We start from the raw sequence: 17838 nt of genomic DNA on the forward strand, positions 1-17838 counted from the left end.
ATCTTTGTCTTCTTCTGCTTTAAAAGAGTTCCTGACGGAATTAACTTCTAGTCTCAACTAGCTCTCATGCAGCCTTAAGAGAAACCAGCCCAAGCATGCCAATCAGCACCTTCACACTAAAAAAAGGCACGTCCCAAGGCCAGAGTTCAACTGCCAACAACATGTCAAAAATATTGGCAGGGATAATCTCTTTTAGACAAGGTGCCTCTAGGTAAGAGGAAAGGTGATGTATATTATTTGGTGACATGTAACGTTTTTATGAACAGACAGATCTGTTCCCCAACAGCCAACAGTTTTAACACAAGCTTCCCCAGGAACCAAATGTACTTGTACTCTGGGCTACAAAGTGAGGACATAAGGAATCAGCCAACTCTTGGAACATACTGAATAATGACCCAAAGGTTCTTCCCAGCCTTCCTCTCAAATGCATCTTCACCAATTTCTGCTCATTTCTTTCTCTTCTTATAACTTCTCTCTACCTTTTTCCTTCCACAATGGAGCCATCAGCCACGCCTACTTTGAATACTGTTCCTAAAGGAAGACTGAGCTTCAACTTTAACTTCTTCCCTAGCTAAATCCCAACAGGATCTTCAAATGTCTGGAAAAGTATTTACCTTGCAGTGGCTCTACGACAAAGGAAATCTTCAGCAACCTTAGCTGTCTCTGTAATAGATGGCTATCCTTGTTTATCTTTTCTGTCAACACATTTATTTAGTTAAAGGATGTATATGTCATATTTCAATCAAATGACATTCAAGGTGACTTTCAACAGCTTAACAAAATGACCTTGTTGTTCTAGCTGGGGGCACAGCACTTCCTCTACTTCTGCATCCCCAGAGCAACTGAAAATTGGAAATCATCTTTCAGACAAAAGTGTGCATCCTGAGGGATGGAGGAGCAGGTTTCCTACATCTGCTCATTGCCTGCAAATGGGAATGGCTGGAATCATCTTGCCCTTTCCAGAGCACTCTTCCTTGCAGGCTATGCATGCAACTGGCTAAAGCGTGAGCCCAGTATCCTTCCTATTGCTGCTTAAGCTTCAACAATTCCAGTGCCCTTTGCCCAAAGATGTAACATAAGTAACTGCATTATACCAAGTCAAAGCTGGGGAACTATGGTTTGGACCAATTTTCACTTTCAGACCACTCTACCAGTTATAGCTGAAAACTGACCAAAGTACAATGCATAAGTAGTTGATAGTTAGCTTCAGTAGTTTAGGACTCCCCCTTCCCCCCAAAAATCAATCAAATGTATGGTGGGGAGGACTCTGAGGCTGCAGAAAGTGGGGTTGAGAAGCTGTGTGCAGCCTGCTGAGCAAACTTTCCCCACCTCCATATTGACAACAGCAAGTGAGAAGGGATCTCCAGGATTTCAAGCATTTCCAGCCCAACTGGCTCCTCTTCACAGGTATTTAGCTTTCTTCCAACTGCGTGTCCAGTCTGCCACCAGCCTTTTAGTAACAATTTACAAGTTACTGAATAATGTAAATTACATTCACTCTCTTGTTATTAGCTTCATAAATGTAGGCATGTAGTCCTGTGCTCTCTTTTAATTAAGCAAATTTCTCATGTACACAAAACACAGCAACATTAGAGCAAAAATCTAAAGGTAGCAATCCAAACTCAAGGGCCACAGCTCAATGACAGAGAACTCTCTAGCTCTCTCTAGTTCCCAGTTCAAGCTCTGACATCTCCAGGGAAGGCCAGAAAACCTGTCTGAAACATTGGAGAATGCTGCCAGTCAGTGCTGACAATAGTGGGATAGTTGAGCTAATAGTCTGACTTGAGTATAGTGGGACCTTGATATCTGAGGACTTGCTATCTGCGGATTTGAGCATCCATAGACAGCAAGCCCACACTGTCCTCAATGGTGGTGCATGCACACAGCCGAGTCACCATTGGGGACAATGGGACTGAAGTCCTCCCTCCCTCCCCTCCGAGGCTTTTGCCTTGGGCTTGGCTTTCGAGGTAGAGGCTGGAGCCCCATTGGCCAGAGGGAGACAGATTGGGGGCCAAGGCTTGGATCTTAGAGCCCCTCACCCCACCCACCCCCGTCCCAACACCCCAAGCCTCTGCGCTGGCTCCGGCTCCCTCCATCAGCCCTTGGAACAGATCCCCCATGGATTTCAAGGGCTGACAGTATAAGGAAGGTGATTATGCTCCTGTCTGTTGCATATCCACTCTTCATATTTAGATCTACACAATCACAGGCTGCAAACCTACACACTTATCTGGAAGAAAGTTCTACTGAGATCAGTAGCACTTACTTGTGAGTGTATTTGTCTACAATTGCTTTGTTAGTGAATTAACTTTTCCTCCTACCAGGTAATGCAAATTTAAGCCACTTTGAAGAAAAAGTAAATCTGGAGTTAAAAGAAGTCCTTGAAAATGTAAAGTTAAATTGTTTTCAGATGTTCTTCCATTCAGTCAAATACAAACTGACAGTTGTAGAAAATCATATACAGCTTCAATCATAGATATATCTCTACATTATGCATCATACCATAAGATTAGGGAGGGGATCTGAAGCCATACTTCTTAGAGATTGTTTTCCTTCAGTAACTACTGCTGCATCATACATTCTGTGAAACAACTTGCCATTAGGCAGTGCTACCATCATTCTCTTTTAAAATCATGAAAAACATTTAAATGAGGGGTGGGGAATGGAAGAAAGAAGCTGGATCGTATACTTTATGGGTACTAAGGATATCTTCTAAAAGCCTAGAAATGAAAGCTAGTCTTCCTGCTGAAGAGGAAAGTCATCAGCCAGGTAGGCTGAACAATGACAGCTTTGTTGAAATAAAAAACATTTGAGAGAACACTAGGGAGGCTCATAAGGAAAACAACTGTTCTAAGAGGCAGAGCAAGCAGCACTTTCCCAGTCCCTCTTAAATGCAAACCATGCTCTGAGTAATCCCATCCACCTTTTCGCTCCCCTCCCCTGTGAGACCACAAGCAAAACACAGCCGCCATTCTGCTCTGGAATGCACTCTGCGAAACTTAATCTAACTGCAGAGCTCAATCCAAATCCCCCAAAGGCTTCAACCCAATGGCAGACCCCTCCCACAGAGTCTTGGAGCTGCTTTTACTTCATTTCTATTCTGCTTCTCTTTTCTGACCCTGCCCAATCTAAACATTTCACTTCTGATTAATATCTTGATGACAAGCCAACAATTCTTGGCTTTGAAACAGAACCAGCCCATTGTGCACAAATGTATCTCCTTCCATTTTTTTTAAAGGCATATCTCCTTTCTATATTCTCTCCACACCTTGTGGTGCCCTGAAGAGGGAACCCTTCTGTTTCTAGCTAAAACAGGTTGCACAGCAGTTCTGTCCAATGATTAATAAAGATAATAAGATTTACCTCATGGGCTTGCTCTGTCAGAACTCTTGATTCTTAAACAATGTCAGTATCACAATTTGATTACACTGTTTGCACCCCAATGGGAAATCAGATATGCAGTAAGTTACTTTCTCAACCAGTCTAGCAGGGATGTGCTTCAAAATTACATTCGTAGTCAAACTAGAGCATGGAAAGGTCATCTTCGGAGCACAGTTCCCAGAATTCGCCAGTCAGTACAACCTCTTGTCATCCTGGCAGCGGGATTCTAAGAGATGTCTTTCAGGAAAGTAATTTGTTTGTGCCAAAATAATAATAATAAGCCTCTCTGAAACAAAATATATTGTGAAAGGAGTACCAATCTATCGAAAAGGCCAGACTCCAAATAAATGGTATCTCTATGTATGGGAATAAATGCCCTCCCCTACCCTTGCAGAACCAATTAAAACTAGAAGCTATGCATTGAGGTTTGAAAAGAAAAAGCAAAGCTACTCACTAGCTAATGTCACCATGGCTGGAACACTGGCAACAACACCTTCAGGCACATGGGCTATGCACTGATATCGTCCCACTGTGTGGTTGTTTAAGGCACCAATGGTGAGAAGTCTCTGATCGATACGGATCCCCAGAATATCATCTGATGGAGGCACTTCCTTTCCATTCAATCTCCAAGTAATGTTTACTTTCAAAGGCTCAGGCACACATTGCAGGGTCACCAAGCCACCATGCTTCTGGACAACAGAAGCAGGCTGAATAGTGACCTGAAGAGATTCACCTGCATAGAAGAAACATCCCAAAATCATTTTAAGTGCTGGTTTACTAAGGGGAGACTATCTAGTCCACTGCAGGTACTCTCTAATCCAGTTATCTAAAGCCTAAATATCTTCAAGTTCTTTAGGCAGCAAATTATTAAATCAATAACTCCCCAATGTTGGTCTGGGATTCATAAGCTGTCAGATAGTAATTTGGGTATATAGCCAAATAACTAAAAGTTGTTGAAAATGATGCTATGAAAGGTATGCAATATGAGGTTAACCAGAACATAGGAGCATAGGAACAGGACAAGGACATTCTCTCTGTTGTTACTTTTTTCACACGGAGAGTAATGCTTTGAAAACAAGAAAGGCTACACAGGAAGGCTCTCTTAGCAATCCAGAACCCTGAAAAATAAAGGCTTCTACTCATGTAGAGCCTCTCCTTTTCAAACTATTCCTCTTAATAATTTATTTTAGCTACTTTTGGATGCCTGAACAGGGTTCTACTACTACCTAGCAGTAAGAGCAATCTATGCACTTCTTCAGCCACTGGACCTTTTTATGGCTTTATTCTCTTAATGTTTATAGTATTATTTATTCTTCTCAAGTTGCTGAAATATTATAAATTTTGAGTTTTCTTTAAAATACTGCTTCAGTTAGATATGGCTGCTTTCAAGTTTGTGTTCTTGACATTACTAATGATATGTTTAGCTGTCCACACAGTTTAGTTTAGTTTTTAATTTCATGCTGTACACATTACATGAACACACAGTTTTATGTTCTTAATTTTTCTCTAATTTGTTAAGAGAGAAAAAATGCAGAGGCAATTCTGCATGGGTTTGCAGAACATGATAAACAAACCATGTTTTGGTCTATTTTTTCTTTGGCTGCTCCCTCTGCAAACAGGAACAATTACACAGCATGCTTCAGTACACTGCTAGCCAATGCTAAGCCAGGGTTACCATAGATAATCCTGAAAACATTTTTGTTTATATAAAAATATAACGTATGAATTTGAATAAAATGATATCTCTTTAAGAAATAAAATATAAAGAAATGTAAATAAGATACATGCCCTAAAATGCTGGGTAAAATGAAAAACAAAATACAAAACAGAATACTCACCCAAATTTGCAATGCAGCCAACAGATGCCAACAGCAAATAGGCAACAGCAGTCATTGGTCCCTTTTCCCCTGGTATCATGGTAATCCCATGCAGAGGAATCTGGAGCAAAAGGTACCAAGTGGATTTCCCATATGCTGCCCCCCAAGGACTTCAAGTTGGAGATTCAACTTTGTGGAACACCCTGGACAACTGGAAGAGGTGGGAGCAGAGAATTAATCAAGATACAAGGTAATCATGCTGAACCAACTATAAGACAAACACAGATGGCCCCTAAATAGGTGCCCCTTAACACTAAGAAGATATGGAGAAGGAGGGGGGCAATTGGCAGGAATATGCTAAAAATGTCATGACCCTCTGACTAGAACCCAGAACATGAGTGTTCCATACTTCAAAATTTTGTTGTATATCCTGTTTGTTGAATTCACTGGAGAAAAGAACCCTTGAATAGGTTATAACTGCACAATTTATGACTGTTAGTTGCTAGGAAAGCAATTAAGGTGAAGAAACTAGGCAGTTCTGATCCTATTGCCTTTGCTTACAAAAGGAAGTCATCATAACCATGACTGCTGCAGCACAATCTATTTGTCTGCCTTAGGGCTAACAAATCTCCTAATTGCATTAATAAATGAAATAGTAAGATCCACAGGGAACAGCATTTCTAACATGCTATTCAGAAGCTGAAAAAAGCATAAGTTCTCTCACCCAGAGGTCAAGAAACTGCAACTAACAACATATGACTAGAGTGAAATCATGAGCATTTTAATATACAGTCTTGCAGCTACTTGTGGAGTTAACAGAAATGATTACCTTTTTGAGCAACAGATTTGGTAGGTAAAGCAAGCAGAAGCCTTCCGTTTGCCGCTGCCCCAAGTTACAACTGTACCTGAGAAAAAGAACAGCAGAACATAAGTCACTTGTGGTACAACTAGTACCCATGCTATCTGGAGGAGTATAGGAATTTTAACCCAAAAAAGTAACTTTTCTGAGCACTGACTGTACAGGTGACATATTCATTTAAGTGAGCAATAGAATTGCATCCCTCACCACATTCCAATGGTGTTCCCTTCAGGATTTGCAGGTTTTTATAAATTTAGCTCCCATGGTATGAATTCTACCTGCCACAGATGAAATATCCCAGTGAACAAATGTGCTATAAAGGGTACTTTCAGCACATTAAAAGAAGAAGTAGAACACGTCCAATCAACTCCAGTTCAATTAGTTTGTTTGCCAAGTTCTGTTACCTAGTTATTTGGCTGTGGTTATAAAAAATATTTTGGTTTAAACAGAAAGACAAATGAATAGATTTCCTTAGCCCTGGGGCTCTTTTTTTATACAAACAGATTCTACTCTGGAAAGGAAAGAGAAAAACAGGAAAAGAAAAGTTTTGGAAAGAAAACTATCTTTATATGAAGGAGACACAGAAAAGAAACACTAGATACTAAACAGAATTCACTCACATACTATAGTAAGCGATTTTCCTTGTTAACAAAACCAGTCCAGTGAATAAGCATTCAGCTGTATCCAAACAAATATACCATATACCAAATATACCAACAAGTATACCATATATATGTATACGTCAACCTCATGGTCAGGTTTTGGGGCCAAAATTATGCATGTTGAGCTATGGATATATTGAGGATAAAATTAGGGGCTGCCACTATTTTCCCATTCAGGCATTCAAACAGGTCTTTTACCAGTCTGCCCAGAAAAGGGGATGTTTCTCTCTTTTTTGGTAAGAGTTAAGGTGCAGTATAGGTGTCGTCCACTTTACAAGAACCTGCTTTTTCAACCATTCCAAATTAATGCCCAGTACTGCATATTCAATATGTGGTCCAATCTTTTGACTATGTATCAAATTAACGGGTTCCAGTTTCCTCCTCTTTTCCTTCTATATTCTCCTCCCTTTTCACCCCACCTCAAACCTTCCTGATGTGAACCTTGTTGTATCCAAAGACCCAGTGAAATCTCAGCCCTTCTTTCTGGCCCCCGAACTGTTCTTTTGACCCTATTAAATTAAATTAAAAATTATGGTGGCTGCTTGGGTTGGTCCCTTGGTTGGGTTGCTCTTGCTATTTGTTGATGCTACTGCTGCCAAGGCCTTGGAATTACAGGAGCCTTGGCAGCTCTTTCTAGTGCATCCTGGTGGTAGCGTCAAACACATTTCTCCCTCATCATGTCTGTATTTGTGTGAATATGCATGCCACAAATGAGTGACCTTCTACCAGCCTCTCTCCCCTCTGTGGCATCATCTCCTCAGAACTAAACAGTGTGCATTGATAGCAGTGCCTTCCTTATCACTTTCCTATGATAATTCCCCTCCTTTTTCATCTCAGCCCAGCTCCCCTTGAGGTCCAGGTTGTTGTGCCCAAAGAATTGACAATGCCTGGGCCCTTCTCTCTAATCCCAGAAATGCTTTTTCAACCCTTTTGAATTATAAGTAATTGGAACCTATTAAAAGACCAATGGACAGGTCAATTCAGGGGTTTGGGGCCAATTTTTGACTAAAATTTGTTGACTTATTCACAAGTATATATTATAGTAGAATTTAAGGTCCAATGAAAAGCAGTAGGACAAGTTTGGGCGCATCCAGACTTATTAAAAAGATCAGGATTTTTGTTCCTGTTCTTTCCAAGACCAGGCAGGTCCAGCTCCATCAGGGCTAGCCTCGAAGAAAGAAGAGCCCTCCCTCCAATCCATCTGCCTTGGTCCAGCCTCAGAGGGAGAGAAGGACCACTGGACTTCATCCCCTTTCCCTCCACCATTCCCTTCTCCTTTTGTGTTGTGTCTTTTAGATTGTAAGCCTGAGGGCAGGGAACTGTCTGATTAAAAATAATAATTGTAAGCCGCTCTGAGTAGGGTTGCCATAATGGAGGACCACCGAACCGGGACAAATGTAGGACCAGGTTTGAAAATGTAGGACTTTTTTTTAATTTCCTGGCTAGGAAATTTTAAAAAAAAAGGCCTACATTTTCAAACCCTGTCCTCCTCCTCCTAATCCCGGCTTCGGAGGACGCCTAGGCCGGCTCCCAAGCCGGGAGGAAGAACGGGGGCCGCTTGGAATCACGGCGATTGCCGCGGTGCCAAGCAGCCTCCCCCTCCTCCCGGCCTGAGAGGAAGCCTAGGCCGGCTCTCAGGCCGGGAAGGGCGGGGGGGAAGCTTGGCATCGCGGCGATTGCCGCGGTGCCAAGCAGCCTCCCCCTCCTCCCAGCCTGAGAGGAAGCCTAGGCCGGGAAGGGCGGGGGGAAGCTTGGCATCGCGGCGATCGCCGCAGTGCCGGGCTTCCTCCTCCTCCTCCCGGCCTGAGAGGGAGCCTAGGCCGGCTCCCAGGCCGGGAAAGAGGCGGAGGCTGTTCCTCATCGCGGCGATGGCCGCGGTGGGAAGCGGCCTCCTCCTCCTCCCTGGCCTCGCGGAGGCCTTGGAGGCCCCCGCGGCCGGAGCATCGACCACGGAGGCGCCTCAAAGGCCTCGCTGGGGCCCGGGAGGGAGCGTCTCCGCGGCTGGAGCTCCAACCGCGGAGATCCTTCCCAGGCCTCAGCAAGGCCTTGTAGCCGCCGCGGGGCCTCGGTGGGCGGGGCCGTTCCGGTTTTGGCGCCAAACCGGACCGGGACGGCACCGCCCAAACCGGGACTGTCCCGCCGGGGGGCGGGATATGGCAACCCTAGCTCTGAGAGCCATTAGGGCTGAAGGGTGGGATATAAATACCTAAATAAATAAATAAGACTACTAGTTCTAATTTAACTGCATCATATTCAAGAAAAAAAGACTACTATTTCTAGTTTAACTGCATCATATTAAAGAAATCATCCATAATTAAATATTTCCAACACCCCCACCCCCCACAAATCTTCTCTGTACCTGGAAGTTTAATAATCTATTATTGCATAAGCTTTGTCAATTAATGTCCACAATTGTAATGTTAACAAAATCTGTTCAAACATCATAGACTTTAAAAACTCTAAACTGATATAGGTTTCTAGTAAGATAACTATAGATACCCACTCAATTTGTTTTCTCGGAGCCTATCCCAACTGTGTTTTAACATTATAATATTGAGTGCTTGCATTTATATGTTGCCTTTCCCCCAAAATGAGGATTTGCTATGTTTTAATATTACAATTTTCACTGCAAAATGTAATTTAAAGGTAAATATTCTGAACATGGTACAGCCAAAAATTAAGCATTTTAAAGTTTCACTAGCTCCAATGGAAGAGATTTTTGTCTGTGCTTCATTTTTCTACTCAAACTGTTTAAATTTGGCTGGATTGTGCCAATCCAGTTAATTGTCACACCAATGAAAGCCTGTGAATCTCTCACATTGCTTGTCAAAGCTACAACACCTTTACTGGACTGAGGAGAAAGAACAATTTTGTTTTTATACTTTCTTTCCTGTCAGGTTAAAACAACAATTTCCTGTCCATGGACAGAGAGCAAGGAAATAACTTTCAGTAAATCAAAGGACTGAGCTATTAGCAGAGCGAGATTAAGGAGGGATGAATCAGATGCTCAGGGTGTAAAAATTAACAGCAAAATTCCCCATTCCCCATGATACTCAAGGAGGGGGTGCATACATTGCAAGGAGTAAGGTGAAGTAAGGGGGATGAGACAAAGGGAGATGGAGTCCTACAATTCTAACATTGGCAACTACAGAGGTGTTTGTTGATGGTTTTATTGAGGAAATGCTGCCTGCAGCTCCAAACCCCCTGCTGCTTAAATAAGGCCCAGCCAAGCAATTCTTGTTACTACCACACCATCTGAAATTTATGAGGAGGGTCTTAAATGAAAACCAGTCCTTTTTTCAGCTGCTGGGCATGAAAATTCCTTTTTATTGCATAGGGAGAAAACGATGAAGGAGAGTAGAGGGAAGAAGGTGTCTGGGAGAGCAGAGATGAAAAGAAAACTCAGACAGGGAGGCAGAATTGTGAAAGCCTGTAAGGTGGTTTCCTGTGTAAGGGCAACAGCAATTCTGCCAGGTCTTCAGTCAAATGGATTGGTTCATCAATGCTTTACAGTTGAGTGACCTCATTTGTAATCTTATGCACACTTACTTGGGAGCAACCCTCCCTGGATTTCTGAGTTAATATGGATTGACTGCAATAAATTCAGCCAAGAATAAAAAATACTAGGCTTTCATTTCGGCTCAGTTATAGCCACTGCCACTCTTTACATGGTTTGAGATCTAAGGAAAAGCATGCTTGGCCGGCAGCCTTTTAGAAATTGTTGGACTGTAGCTCCCAGCATCCCTCACCATTAGCTAACTTGGCAAGTCCAACGACAGCCCAATATATATACAATTTCCAACTCTGGCCTACATTCAATTGCCAGTTCCACCTTGAGAAGCCCCATTCAGTTGATGTATGGAAAGTCAAGCCAGCATGGACTAGGACTCCAGAAGTTTGGGGGCCAAATCCCTCTTCAGCAACAAAGGAGGTCTTTAAACAGAGGCTGGATGGTCATCTGTCATGTATGTTTGATTGGGAGTTCCTGCATGGCATGGAGTTGGACTGGATGGCCATTGGGGTCTCTTCCAACTCTATGATTCTAACAAAAACCTTAGGTATGTCACACTCTTTCAACCTCAGAGAAAGGCAAAACCCCTCTGAAAAAAATCTTGCCAATAAACCTCAAAATAGGTTTACCTTAGAGTTACCATTAAGTCAGAAACAACTTGAAGACAAGTTAACCTTTAATAAATTCCACTGATTAAAATGGTCTGTTCTTGGACTAGCAATTAGATTTAGGGCTATGTTTCTTTTTTTCCCCTTTTTTATTATTATTATAAACTTTATTATATAAGAAAAAACATATACAATAAAACACATCTACATAAAACATAACCTATGTTTCAGTATCATGCACACCTTGGCACTGTGGAAGGTTAAAAAAAAAGATGAGAGAAAAAATGAAGGATTTTTTGTAATACTGAGGAAAATAGTCGGACTTGTAGAATTTCTGTAGTCAACTGTTCAGACTGGAAGAGCTATCCAAGGAAAGAACACAATTAAAGATACACCAAGGGGAGTTTAGAACAGGTTTAAATCAAACTTTCAATGTATGCCTGATTTTGGTCCCTCACTGTTGTAAGGGACCAAATAGAATCACTGTAAGAAGTTAAAAAATAGTTTGCTTTTATCGTGCATTTAAGGTCTCTCTCCATCAACAACGAACTGTTGAACTAGCCATAAACAACACCTGACATGTTTCAGATTGGATTTTACATAAAACTAAAACACAAGTGATGTTTCATTTCTATCATAAATACAAGCAAAGGATTTTGGATAGAGAAAGTATGTCATGTGCTCTTAAGACTGTTTTTGAGAGGGGGGAAATGCTAGAAGAGAAACCGGGGGGGGGGGGGGGTGAAAAAAAGGCAAGAGTGTAAAGGCACCCATTCATCTTCTCTGCTTTTTGGTGACATTTATAAGGAATATGAAGCCACAGACCAGCTTATAATGTGTATGTCTGATAAGCCCTAAGGCTGACTTTAAAAACAAAGCCAAAGAAAAACTGCACCAAATATACAATTTGAAATGTGAAACTGATTCAAATTCCCAATGTAACATTAGCTCACATAAACTTGACATTTCAGGTTTTTCTTCTGAATCATATATTCCCTCAACATTTTATGTTTTAATATGTTGGTTTGCCTATAAAAAACTGCTCCTAATTGTAATTAAGAATAAACAAGCTGCACTTCAGAAATCTGATGAAAATCACTGTGGTGCTCCTCTAAGAAAACAGCTAATGCTTTCAAGAGATCAAGAGGAGAATTAAGAGCACTGGCTTAATTTGCATGTTCTAGAAGGCTATACAACAACCCTGTGAGGTAGGAGAGTAATAGCAATATCAAGTATGTATATTTCTATACTGCTTATTAGTGCACTTAAGCACTCCATAAACGGTTTATAATGTGTAAGCTAACAGCTTCCAACAAGCTGGGTACTCATTTTAGCAACATCGGAAGGATGCCAGGCTGAATCAACCCTGGTGTCCTGCCTGGGATCGGACTCACAACCTTGTGGCTGTGAATGACTGCAGTACCGGTATTTAACAACTGTTCCATCAGGTGAAATAAGCTGACACACAGTAATCTGCCCAAATCAGCACAGTAAAGAGGTAGGTTAGGATGTGGATCTAAATTTTGGTCACCAAAACACTAGTCTACCAAGACAGACTGGTGAGTAAAGTGGTAGCAACATCTCAGATATGGCGCTCTTTCCCAATGAAACACACTCTGGCCCCATTGCCTGTTTTTGGTGAATACCCAAGAGCACAGGGATTTAAATAGCATATGGTCCTTAATGTAGAATTTAGTTTTGGACTGTATGCTTTAAAAACTCTTTTTAAACATTGTTCTGATTTGTTTTTAAGACAACTACTTCTCTGGTTTTTCTTCAGATCATGTGCTCATCATAAGACTCGCTGTACTTAACTGCTTTGCTCAGTTCCTATAAATTCAAGCCTGTGACCTTCCTGATTGAGTCTATTCATCTGGCATGTGGTTTTCCTCTCTTTCTGTGCCTTCTACCTTCCATAACATTATTGCCTTTTCTAGTGAGTCATGCCTCCTCATGATGTGGCCAAAGTACAACAGCCTCAGTTTCATCAGCTTGGCTTCCAGGAATAGTTCAGGCTTGATCTGTACTAGAATCCATTTGTTTCTTTTTCTGGCCATCCACAGTATCCACAGCAATCTTCCCCAACACCACATCTCAAATGAATTTTATCTTAGGCCTGGTACAGACGGGCCTTACGTGCCGTCCTCATCACGTGCTAGGGTTGCCTCGGGGTGCTCTACCCACATGCGGCCTAACCCAAGCATGTGATGGGGTCATAATCATGGCAGCCTCCCGTCCACACGGGAGCCGCCATCATTATGTTACACATGCGCACCATGTCCAAACAGCGTGGTGCATGTGTTACATTGTCGTGCTGTCCCAGGCTGCTTAGGGTGGCCTGGGCACAGCGTGTGAAGGAGCTCCGAAACAGAGCTCCTTCTGAGGGCACACTTCGTTCCTGCAGCAACCAAATGGCTGCGGGAACGACGCCGGGGGAAAGGGGCCAAGAGGCCCCTTTCTCCCCTGGCTGTGGCTCCCGGGGTGTCCTGGGACATGAAGCCCCAAGGACACCCCCTTTGCCGCTTCTCCCTGGTCCCAAAAAGCGCCGGATTGGGGCCTCTAGGCTGCCAGTGTGGCTGCCCTGGCCCCAATACATCCAGTAAAGGGGCGCGTGCAGGCCGCCCCAAAGGGGTGGTCTGTACCCCGCCTTAGATTGTTGATGTTCCTTCCTCCTATCTTTACTTCCTTTTTCTGAGTCTCAGGCCCAAAACACACTGCAGAAATAATCCAATTTGAGGCCGCTTTAATTGCCCTGCCTCTGTGCTAGCGAATCCTGGGAATTGTAGTTTATTGTAGCACCAGAGCTCTTTCTGACAAAGCTAAATGTCTCACAAAATTCCAGTTCCCAGAATTCCCTAGCACTGAGCCAGGGCAGATAAAGCGGCCTCAAACTGGATTATTTCTGCAGTGTGTTTTGGACCTAAGCCTGTTCTTCCTATATTTTTTGTGTACAATTCAAACAAGTAGGGTGATAGTACAAGAACCCATACTATCAATTGAGTTTCCAAATGTAAAGATAAACTTTGGTTTCAAGCTGCTGGGCTACCCTCTTTAACAGCCCAGCCTCTAGGGACAATTTGCTGTGATAGTAATTGTCAAAGATTGTCAAGTCAGGTATCAAACTAGCTCATCCTTCACATAAAGTATGCTTTGCAAGCCTAGTTCAAATCATAGTTTCTACTTCTGGTTTTCTGAATAATCACAAATCAAGGTTAAAAATATGAGTTTAAGTACAGCTAGTATCCCTTAAGAAATCCTTGATTATCTATGAATGCAAATTTTTATTAGTAGAGCTTATCTGGTCAGGTGTGTTTCTATAAAATGAAATAAAGAAAATATTACAGGTGGTTACTTCTTGTGTGAAGAATAACCCTTGGTTTTTTATTTTATTTTACACTGTCTATAATTTCTAAAGTTGACACCTATATTGAGATTTCAATAACCTACAAGTTAAATAAACTTTCATTAGTTCAATGGCTGAAAGGCAGATTAATCAACTAAATATTTAAAATCTGCTGATACACTTATTAATGGTACAAACCAGTATGTGTTTGTTCAGACGTAAGGCCAATGAGTTCAATGGAGCTTAATTTTTAGTAGATATATTTAGAATTTCATCTCAACACCCATTTGGATCTTACTGGAAAATGAAAATATGTATTTTAATTCCCTGACTAGGGCCAATCCCTTTCATCTCAGTACATTTTTTTTTACTAGATATGAGTATTTTTTCTCTCTCCAGGAAGTAACTACAGTATATAATTCAGTTGGTTCCAACCGAACAGTTGGAATAGGTCAGTTTAGATGTCATGATTTATGGGCCCAGAGTACTATGAAAATGAGCCACATAGTCTCCTTTGTCATCCAAAATTATTAGGAGTTTAAGCTCTCAAACCCATCTTTACTTAACCACAGATGCTTGTAGTCCAAAACACACTGCAGAAATAATCCAGTTTGAGACCAATTTAACTGCCCTGGCTCAATGCTTAGGGAATTCTGAGAATTGTAGTTTTGTGAGACATTTAGCCTTCTCTGTTAAAGAGCTCTGGTGCCACAATAAACTAGAATTCCTAGGATTCTCTAGCGCTGACCCAGGACAGTTAAAGCAATATCAAACTGGATTATTTTTGCAGTGTGTTTTGGACCCATGTTGCCCAAGCTCAACAAACTGTGGTTAATCTGAAGTATAGTTTCTTTGAAAAAAAAGCTAACTTCAAAGAACTATATATCATGAGCCAAAAGACGATGACTGCTGAGAATCCTAGAATCTGTGCTCCATTGCCCCATGTAGTGAGCTACCAGATTGACAATCCTTTAGGCTGTAAAGGTGACTACTTACCTAGGCAGCCTTTTTGTTCAACCTAATCTGCATGGACTATAACTTTTTCTAGGTCAAACTGAGCTTTTATATCAGTAACATCAAATTTAACCTTTCATGGCCAGCAGCAGGATAGTATGAAGTATCCAATATTTAGTTTTCCTCAACCTGTTGGCAACAAACGTATTGGCTGTAGATTATGAGAACTGTAGACCAACACTTCTGGAAAGTGGAAGCTTGGGAAATGCTACAATACATGTACTTACCAGGAGCCAGTAGTGAGAATCTAAACTAAGATTTTAGTAGCACAGAAGTGTTGGGTTTTATTATACAAAAACACAGTTACCCTGCAAGAGATCTGCACTACTCAATGTGGTGGTCCAGAGACTGGTGCCAATGCACAAGACATCAGTTGCCAGTCCCTAGCAAGTTTCCAGGAAACAACGAAACAACTGTTGCCAACAGGCATATGCATGGTACAAGTCTTGACACACTGGGAGAGAAAACTGCCAGTCCCCCAGTCTGAAGCACTAGACTAGCACCATCCAATTAGTTTGTTGTGAAGTCAAAGGCTTTCACAGCCAGCATCCATAGTTTTTTGTGGGTTTTTCAGGATACTGTATGTGGCTATGTTCTAGAAGATTTTTTCCCAATTTCCTATAATTAATTTGTTGTTAACCCATCCTCAAGTCAATCTTGACTCATGGTGACCCTGTGGATGAGACATCTCCAAGACCCCCTTATCTTCCATTACTCTTCTTAGTTCTTGCAGATTCATACTCGTGCCCTCCTTAATAGAGTCCATCCATTTAGCATGTGGTCTTCCTCTCTTTCTACTACCCTCCATCTTTCCTAACATTATTGTCTTTTCTAATGATTCCTGCCTTCTCATTATGTGGCCAAAATATGACAGATTCAGTTCTCCAGGGAAATTTCAGGCCTGCTCTGTTCTAGGACCCACTTATTTGTTCTTTTTGCTGTCCATGGTATCCTCAGCACTCTTCTCCAGCACCACATCTGAAATGAATTTATTCTCTTATGTTTCTCCCAATGATGTGATACAGTGGGCCCTTGGTATCCACTGGGTTTTGGTTCCAAGACTTCCCATGGATACCAAAATCTGTGGATGCTCAAGTCCCATTAAATTACAATGCATAATGAGATGGTGTCCCTGGTGGCGCTGTGGTTAAATGCCTGTCCTGCAGCCACTCACTCAAAACCATAAGGTTGTGAGTTCAATACCAGCAAAAGGGCTCAAGCTCGACTCAGGCTCGCATCCTTCTGAGGACGCTAAATTGAGTACCCAGATTGTTGGGTGCAATTAGCTTATAGTTGTAAACCACTTAGACACTGCTAGTTCAGAATGAAGCGGTATATAAATGAAGCTGTTTGTTTGTTTTGTTTGTCCCTTATATAAAATGACAAAATCAAGATTTGCTTTTTGGAATGTATATCTTTTTGGAATAGTTTCAAGCCATGAACAGTTGAATCCATGGATATGAAGGGCTGATGGTGTTATATCCACGTTTTTATATTATTTATATTATTTTAATTACAGTTGGCCCTCTGTATCCATGGGTTCTTTATCCATGGATTCAAGCATCCACGGCTTGAAAATATTTTTTTAAGCATATAAATTCCAAAAAACAAAACTTTATTTTGCTATTTTATATAAGGCACACTGTTTTACTATTCCATTGTATTTAATAGGACTTGAGCATCCACAGATTTTGGTATCCACGGTGTGTGTGTGTGTGTGTGTGTGTGTGTGTGTGTGTCCTGGAATCAAACCCCAGCTGATACCAAGGGCCCACTGTATATTTTAAGGTGACAACAATATTTTATATCCCAGACCCAAATTCACTCTGGTATTCTTCTGATACCAAGAGGGACTTAATCAAAAGCAGAGGTCAAATTTTTCTGTCTTGTTTCATAATTTTAACCGTATTCTGTCCACCTGACCAAGGGACGCTCCATTTACTCCTCACACCGCCTGCCTTCCACAACTCTGGAAAGCGCCACAGCCCTAGAAAGGATAAGATCTCTTTTCCAGAGTGGGAAGGAGCAGGGGGAGCATTTCCTTTCTTCTTTATATATCGTGCCCCCACCCCCCCCAACAACCCCACACACTTAATTTTCACTCCTCTTTCCCCCTCCCTCTTCAATTCTGTATAAATTCAATTTGACAACCCTGCTAATTGGATAAACGTCGTTCCCTATGCTCCTTTAAAGCAGTTCTCTTTTCTTTTCTTGTTTTTGGAGGGCGATTGTGGCTGTTCTTTAACATCAATTCCATCTGCTTTATTTCTCCTCTCCCTATTCAATGCCCTTCCCTGAATATTTATGAAGCGCTTGCCATGCCCCTTCCAACCTTCTCCCTTTCCTATCTGCTTTGGCTCCCTCTCATCTCCCTTTTCCCCCTCCTCTTTTAGCCAACAGGCATGGCTCCCTCCATCCCTCCCATGTTCCATGTTCCTCCTTCTTTTCTTCCTTCTTTCCTTCCTTCCTTCCCATCTTGGCCCAGTTATTCCCCCTCTCCTATCTCCCATTGCCCCGGACAATAACCTCCCAAAGGCACCCCCTTCCCCGCTTTAGATAAACACAGGCAGTGTCAAGTGTGAGGAGAAGCGGAGAGGGAGTTCAACTGCCAGTCAAGCCTCAGGCCTTCAATGAAGCCTAGAG

At 41.9% G+C, this 17838-nt stretch overlaps 1 protein-coding gene across 2 annotated transcripts in view; it reads right to left on the reverse strand.

Annotated features, from left to right (window-relative positions):
- BOC (BOC cell adhesion associated, oncogene regulated) overlaps nt 1–17838 on the reverse strand; it is an 84541-nt gene that overhangs the window by 32970 nt on the left and 33733 nt on the right. For both annotated transcript variants that reach the window (XM_042456721.1, XM_042456720.1), the window contains exons 2-4: nt 6028–6103; nt 5220–5409; nt 3836–4114 (exon numbers count right to left, since the gene is read on the reverse strand). In XM_042456721.1, coding sequence (XP_042312655.1) covers nt 3836–4114; nt 5220–5298 — 358 coding nt within the window. In that variant the 5' untranslated portion in view covers nt 5299–5409; nt 6028–6103. The remainder of the gene's footprint in view (nt 1–3835; nt 4115–5219; nt 5410–6027; nt 6104–17838) is intronic.

Source organism: Sceloporus undulatus, chromosome 3, assembly GCF_019175285.1.
Source record: "Sceloporus undulatus isolate JIND9_A2432 ecotype Alabama chromosome 3, SceUnd_v1.1, whole genome shotgun sequence".
In the NCBI taxonomy this organism is placed as follows: Eukaryota; Metazoa; Chordata; class Lepidosauria; order Squamata; family Phrynosomatidae; genus Sceloporus; species Sceloporus undulatus.